This window comes from Cryptomeria japonica, unplaced genomic scaffold, assembly GCF_030272615.1.
Source record: "Cryptomeria japonica unplaced genomic scaffold, Sugi_1.0 HiC_scaffold_270, whole genome shotgun sequence".
Taxonomy (NCBI): domain Eukaryota; kingdom Viridiplantae; phylum Streptophyta; class Pinopsida; order Cupressales; family Cupressaceae; genus Cryptomeria; species Cryptomeria japonica.
Window position 1 is genome coordinate 121,441 of NW_026729092.1, and position 7,327 is coordinate 128,767.

The 7,327-nt window shown below is 28.0% G+C and overlaps 1 protein-coding gene across 1 annotated transcript; it reads right to left on the reverse strand.

Annotated features, from left to right (window-relative positions):
- Window positions 1-1,036: 1,036 nt before the first annotated feature.
- On the reverse strand, window positions 1,037-1,611 carry LOC131048747 (pathogenesis-related protein PR-4-like). The gene is made up of 2 exons (XM_057982809.2): window positions 1,360-1,611; window positions 1,037-1,201 (listed from the first exon to the last, which is right to left on the reverse strand). The coding sequence occupies exons 1-2, from the start codon at window positions 1,609-1,611 to the stop codon at window positions 1,037-1,039; spliced, it is 417 nt and encodes a 138-aa protein (XP_057838792.2).
- Between the last annotated feature and the right edge of the window lie 5,716 nt (window positions 1,612-7,327).

Sequence of the window (7,327 nt, forward strand, 5' to 3'; positions counted from 1 at the left end):
AAACTAGGTGCTCAACCTTTTAGGAAGAAACAAAATCTCATAAATTCTTTTATGGAAGTATTGATATAAATATGCACAAGATTTATTATTTACAATATTTTTCTAGTTAGAAATTCTACTTGGGTTGCTAATCTTGTATTTGTGAAAGATTAATATAAAAATTAGACAAAGAGTGGGTTTAAAATATATTAATAAAACATCTAAAATGGATAATTATCATTTTCTATCCTTTGAGTAAGTACTATCAAATATTAATAAATATAGATGATGTTATTTCTGAATGGCTATTTTGGCTACAATTGGGTTATGCCAAATACAGAAGGTAGATAATAGACCACCTTCACTACTAAGTGGGATATGTTTACAATTAGAAGGATGGCCTTTAGTTTGATTAAAGCTAGAGCTATCATTTCTAGGGCCATGAATATTTTCTTTAAAGGTTTTATAGGAAAGTGAATCAATAATTGAATTAAAATAGTTGTTCAACTTAATTAATTATTGGTAGGAACAATTTAAATTGATATTGATGATATTGGATATACCCACTATTAAAAAACACCTATAATTTTCATTAAATGATTTATGAGCATAATTATTTATCATCCTATTGACCAAACACTATACAAAATAAATGATTGCAAAAAAAATACATACGTCACTAACAAACATATACATATTTATGCGTCTTAAATAGTGAATAATACATATAAATATCTTAATAATGCTTACAATTTATAGATTAATCAAATATTAATTTTAAAATCAATTAAGTGACATTATTCTTTATAGAAAAGATTTCATTAGAAAAATATGGAAAAACAAAATTCCATACAAAAAGCATCCTAAACAGTCAAAAGCAATAGTTTTGCCAATTCCTTTCCATTTCTCTAAAGCACTTCGCATTTTTATGCATAAATAAAATTTATGGTATCTAAGAAAGAGTCGAACATAGAAAATCCATTATGCAGGAAAGTTTTTATTCAAAGAAAAACTGGTGAATTGAGGGAGCAGACATATTTGAGGCTGCCAATTTGTTCTAACAGTCCACGAACTTGTAGGTAGTAAGCAGATAACCATTATTCTTTCCTTGTCCATCTCCATCAATGGCATTAAAAGCATCTGTTTCTAACACCAATCCTCCATTTTGGCACTGGTCCAGAATTCGTACGGTCACATTTTCACTGGTCAAATCATTTTTCACCTGTAAGAATTCAACTGATTACGTAAGCCTTGAATAAACCGTATACAAATAAGCAAACATATTCTTATTATATATTTTAACATCACAAAATTAAAGGTTTATATTTAACAAGTAAAAGCATAAGACATTGTTTCTTGTAATTAGATGGCGGAGTTTACTTGGATGCAGGTGCCGCAGATGGAAGATCCCATGGGCTTGCCGGCTTGGTCACAATAGGCAGCCCAAAGGTATTCCTTGCGCCACTCTAGGGGCTGCTTAGAGTCAAATGTAGCACAAAATAGGCCATCAATGTTGTAATTACGACCAGCAGAATCATACGGATTAGACGTGGTAAACGTCTCGCCATTAACACAGAGTATGGAAGCCAGGAAGAAGCATAGAGCAATCCACCTCACAACCTTGGAAGCCATGATGATATGCTCAACACAACCAGAATACTATGAAACTGATTGTTGTGTTAAGGCAGGCGATATTGTTGTCAGAAGAATGACTCCTATGATTATAGCGTTATCATTAGGCTTGTTCTCAATATTTTTTCATGTTGCCCATGTAGCCCTTGGCTTATTTGTTTGGAGTCAGTAATTATTCCGAGGATATTCAATAGGATTTCTTGGTTTGTTCATTGAAATCCGTAACAAGATTTCTTGGTTTGTTCGTTGGAATCGGTAACAAGATTTCTTGGTTTCTTCGTTGAAATCGGCAACGTACTATATTTATGTGACGATTTATGATGTATACATTAGGAAATTCAATTAATAAATTAATTATTGAGATCGAAGGCATTCTTCTTAGAATACTCGCTTGGTTAGGCAGAAGGAAATCATATTTATTTGATTATAACATTAGTTTGATTGTTGTTATAGTTTGTTTAAAGAAGTATTGTTCTGGAAAGGACTTTCAAATATATCTTTTAGTTTTTGTTAAATTTTTGGTCAAGAATCATGGATAGACATATATTTCATATGGCTCTAAGCATCATGTCGTTTTTTATCTAATACACAAATTTTGCAAGTTGATTTATAAGAACATGTCCTCTTGTAACATATCATCAGTCTTGTCAAATTATTCATAAAATTTTCCACCCTTAAATATAAACAAGAAGAAGATGAATGAAGGAAAACTCGATGAAAAGAGGGCTAGATGTCTACAAAACTAATTGCAAAATTTTACACTATAGGAATTTTTCTAGGCCAATGGACCTCCTACAAAGTAAAGCATGGACCAAACATGGGTTGTAGGAAATTTTAGCAACAACGTGTCATTCCATGACTAGATATCAACCTAATTAAATAAAAAATGTCACTATTCTATAATTGTTCCTATATATTTATGCATTGAATTGCTAAAATAAACTATATTAACAATTAGAATAAGACTCACACAATAACTCAAACCTGAAGATTTCTATTATCTAATAAATATTTAAATATTGGTTATAAATTTATCTTTTTAATTTTTAATTTTTTTTATTTTCAAATATATAAAAAATAGTAATATTTTTATGTTGATATCATGTTACTATTCTAAATAATTTAAAAATTTATTGAATGAATAACAATTCCTATACAAAATAACGAAAAATGCATACAACTTAAATTAGATATGTTTTGTTGATCAAATATTTTAAAATGTGATATTTATGATTTTCTTAGGCTTTTGTTTGTTACATTTATGAGTCATTAAGTATGTAAATAAACATGATATTTAATTTTACTTTACATTATCAATTTAAAAAATATTTCTCTTAAGAGGTATCTAGCATATTTTATTATTTTATAAATTATGTCATTTCTTACATAAAGAATCAATTTAACTATTTTTTTTTGTTTTACATCCACATATACTTACTAAGGAGAAAAGAGTTCTAAAATTGTTGAGTGCATTATTTAATAATAAACTTATGTAATAGTTATATGACTTCTGAAGACATCTATTTCTAGAGAAGACACAAATTGGGGAGTGAAATTAAATACAATATAGTCTTCATCATATCTTCATAATCCATTTCTAGAGGTTAAAAATCATATTTATGTTCACTCTCACAATATTTTATCATTTAAAATAGTTTCTCCATGTTATTTTTTATATATCAATGTTGCTTCACATCACGAATTGTGATTGTTATATTTTTCATTCTATCCCACCTTTTATGTCTATTCTTAAATAATTCCATCAACATCAATTCCATTTGATCATCATTTCCTACCTTCTATTCATTAAATGCACTTCAAAAAGAAAAACTACAAATTTTCTTATTTTTTCCAATTGAATTTCTACTATCTAACCCTATTTTCTTAGTATATAAAGGAGACACACTTGTGAAAAAAATATCTCTTTATCCCTACCCATTCAATCTAGACAATATTTGAGCTTGGTTCCACAAAGGAAATTTTTGTCCTTTATAAAGAATTTATACTTTTTAGGTTGGTTACATTAAAAAATCCACATACAAATCCTCTATAGACTTAATACTTTCTCACAAGTAATATTTGAATACAAATAATTGAAACTCATTAATTTTATTAATGTTCATAGTGTATTTTATCATTGGTAGTAAACCACACTCTAACATTTCATCATTTATAAACACATTATCTAAATGATTTTTGCCCACAAGGATGTATATTATTTTATCACTACCTTTAGCTTGTACATAATTGAAAGTTGAAATCTTGGAGGTGAAGATTTGGCTGCTGGAGACAACAAAACCACTAGTCCTAGTTCCAAAACAAGAAGCAAGAGCAGCAACAAGGGTACCTCCAGATTCATTATGGAGGAAATGGAGGAAATCAACAAGATTTCCATCCAGAAGAACAAGGAGTTGGTGCACTCTCTTAATTGAGTGTTCTTCTTTTTCGTTGTCTTGTTGTTTGCGTCTCTTTTTCTTTCATGATTGTTCTGGGGTGCTCCCCTGGTTTACTGTTGGTTTATATCTATTTGGCTGATGACCGTTTTTTGTAAAACTTTTGATTTTGGGTCCATGCAAAACCTGTTTATCTTTATCAAAAACATTTTCAAAATAATACACAAAATAGCAATAATATGATTAGAGAAAATATTCCCATAATAAAATATTAACTCAATCATTTTGTTCCACAAATATAATCTAAAATAATCATATCTAAAAATAAATAACATGAATATCTCACATATCACACTTCATATAAAATATCATCAAACGGGAATTAGAACATATAAAATAAAAGATATAACATAAAAGTGAATAATAAAGACTACAATGTGTTTGAGATTTATAATAATTACTTTTAAATAAAAGAATTGTGTTAAGGTATTCGATATAAAAACCAAAAATAATAGAAAAATATAATACCATTTTTTAGAGTAGCGCATAAATGATTACATTCTTCAAGTTGTGATTGTGAAGAGGGCTTCCCCAATACAGTTGATCACCAAATACTTTAACATGTCTATGATGTGAAATGATCATGTTTGTATATATTAACAATATTTGTATTAAATATTATGTTTGTAAACTATCAAATTGATATTATTGATTAGCTTTGTATTATATAATAATTTATGTTAATTATAATTTGCTAGTATTAAAATGAATTTATGCCATTAAATGCTATGTGGTGAAACCTTAATAAGATATATTGAACAGTAATGATATGGTCTAAGAAAAATATAGACAATAAGTAAAAATATGTCTCCTCTATTCCTTCTCAAGAAGATGTTTAGATTATAATCCACAACTTTTAAATTGAAATGAAATTTCAAGAAAAGACCCTTACCCCTTTAGCTACAAACTTATGTGATCCTCCCACCTTAATTTATAAATTGCATAAAAAAATATAATAGGATTATCCATAAGTGGATACTACCATGTACAAATTGATCTCCAAACTAAAAAAAAATTAAAAAAATAAAAGAATGGAACAAAACTTCTTTTGAAATAATATATCATTAAAAGGATAGTGGACTTCACTAATTTGAATCTCATAAACAAGAAATACTCTCTAAATAGTGAGCTTTGTCTCTTAGACTCTAAACGTGTTCTTCTGAATCCATCTAAACCTTCTATTTTAATCTATCCAAGTCACTGTAAAACTGGAGGAAGGAAAAATAAGGATAATCTAAAAGAAAAATATGAAGCAGTGAAAATATATTGTTCATCCCTTGGTTCCATCCCTTTTCCACATACATCAAAACACTTAATGAGACAAAAAAAATAGAACAGACCAAGGCTTAAATTCAAATTGTAGATGTAAAGGAGAATCCATAAGTATAGATTTTGGGCTTTGAAATGTACACATTGAACAAAATTCATGTTTAGGAAACCTTGCATTTTATTGATGTATCTAAAAGGATTTCATATAACGTTTTCAAATTGATGACATTATGATCTTATGATCTATCATAGAATTTAATCTGAAAGGTCTATTAAAAAATATAGATAATTGATTTCAAAAGATTGTGAAATGCATTCATGACCTACTTTAAGAAAGGCTAAATAGGTTTGACATAAAAGGCGAATATGTCTTAAACTTAAAAGCAATGAAGATTAATATAAATAATTTTCAAAAACTTTTAGACCTTCAAACTTGAAATTATCATTTCAAAAGTGAATAATTAGGCCTGCAAACTTGACTAGCAACATCATAAGCAATAGCTTCATTGGACTTTTGGACTTTTGATACTCTTGCATAGTTCTTTCCCATAGAGATTATTGATGTCAATATTCATAGTAAACTAACAAATGCTTTATAACTACCTTCTTCTCATTTGACACTATATTTTGTTTAAACTTGACTAGCAACATCATAAGCAATAGCTTCATTGGAATTTTGGTCTTTTGATACTCTTGCATAGTTCTTTCCCATAGAGATTATTGATGTCAATATTCATAGTAAACTAACAAATGCTTTATAACTACCTTCTTCTCATTTGACACTATATTTTGGTAAACAATGCCAAACATTTGCTATATGAGATTGAAATGCACAACAAAAGGCAAAGGTGTTTTATGACATAATTTCTCTTGTCAAAACAACACTTCTATATATATATAAAGAGTCTCTATCTACATATAGATAGGAGCACGGTCTTGTTTGATTGACATCAAGATCAAAAGTAACTTCTTCCAAAACACCTGAAATTGCACTAAATCCTTTAATAGATGGAAACAAAAGAAAATTTGAGTCAATTCACTTGGCTTAAGCATGAACAAAGGGGTATTGGAGGTTTCATGCTACAACATAATTCCCAATATTTTTTCATGGTGGCCGTGCAGCCCTAGGCTTATTTATTTGGAGTCAACTCCGGGGCAATCTGGATTATAGAATGGCAACACATATAAGTTCAAAGATCGATATATCCAAGTCCGAGTGCGCATATGGAATGGGAACAAGAATAAATTTAAATTTTGATGGATCTAAAGTTCCTGATCAGTGATTATTTCGAGGACTTTCAATCAGAATTCTTGGTTTCTCAACGTATTAGAATTATGATAAGATTGTTCACCATAAACAAATGTGTGTTGGATAATATCTATTTCAAGCCTTTTTATTGGTCTTGGTAACTCTTTATATATATGTATAGATATGAATTTAATTCAGTTCACCATAAACCATCTATTGAACTAATGCCAATTTAATTTAATTAAAAACCAATGAGCTAATAAAATAAACTAGATTAACAATTAGAATAAGATAAACACAACAATACGAAGATGTGAATTTATATCATCTCACAAATATTAAAACACTGATTTAAAATTATGTCTATTTAATTTTCAAATATGTTAAAATAGTAAAATCTATGTATTGAGACCATTTTAATGATTAAGATTCAAATATTTGAAAGTAATTGTATAAAGAAGGATTCATATTCAAAATAATGAAAGGCATGTATCTTAAATTAAATATGTTTTGTTGATCAAATATTTTTCTAAAAAGGGAATTTATGATCTTTAAGGCTTTTTATTGTTATAACTAGGAGTCATTAGCTATTTAAATAAATATTCATTTCTATAGTTTTTTCCATTATCAATTTGAAAATTAATTATTTCAATAGATGCCTAGTTTAAATGATTGTTTTATAAATTATAACATTTGTTATATAAAAAATCACTTTAACTATATTGATATACTTATTAACAAAGAA

Bases quoted from the DNA above. Each gene is read 5' to 3' on its own strand.
- LOC131048747 (XM_057982809.2), bottom strand. From the start codon at position 1,611: ATGGCTTCCAAGGTTGTGAGGTGGATTGCTCTATGCTTCTTCCTGGCT. The intron at 1,202-1,359 runs GTAAACTCCGCC...GAATTCTTACAG, and splicing joins TCTGCGGCACCTGCATCCAA to GTGAAAAATGATTTGACCAG.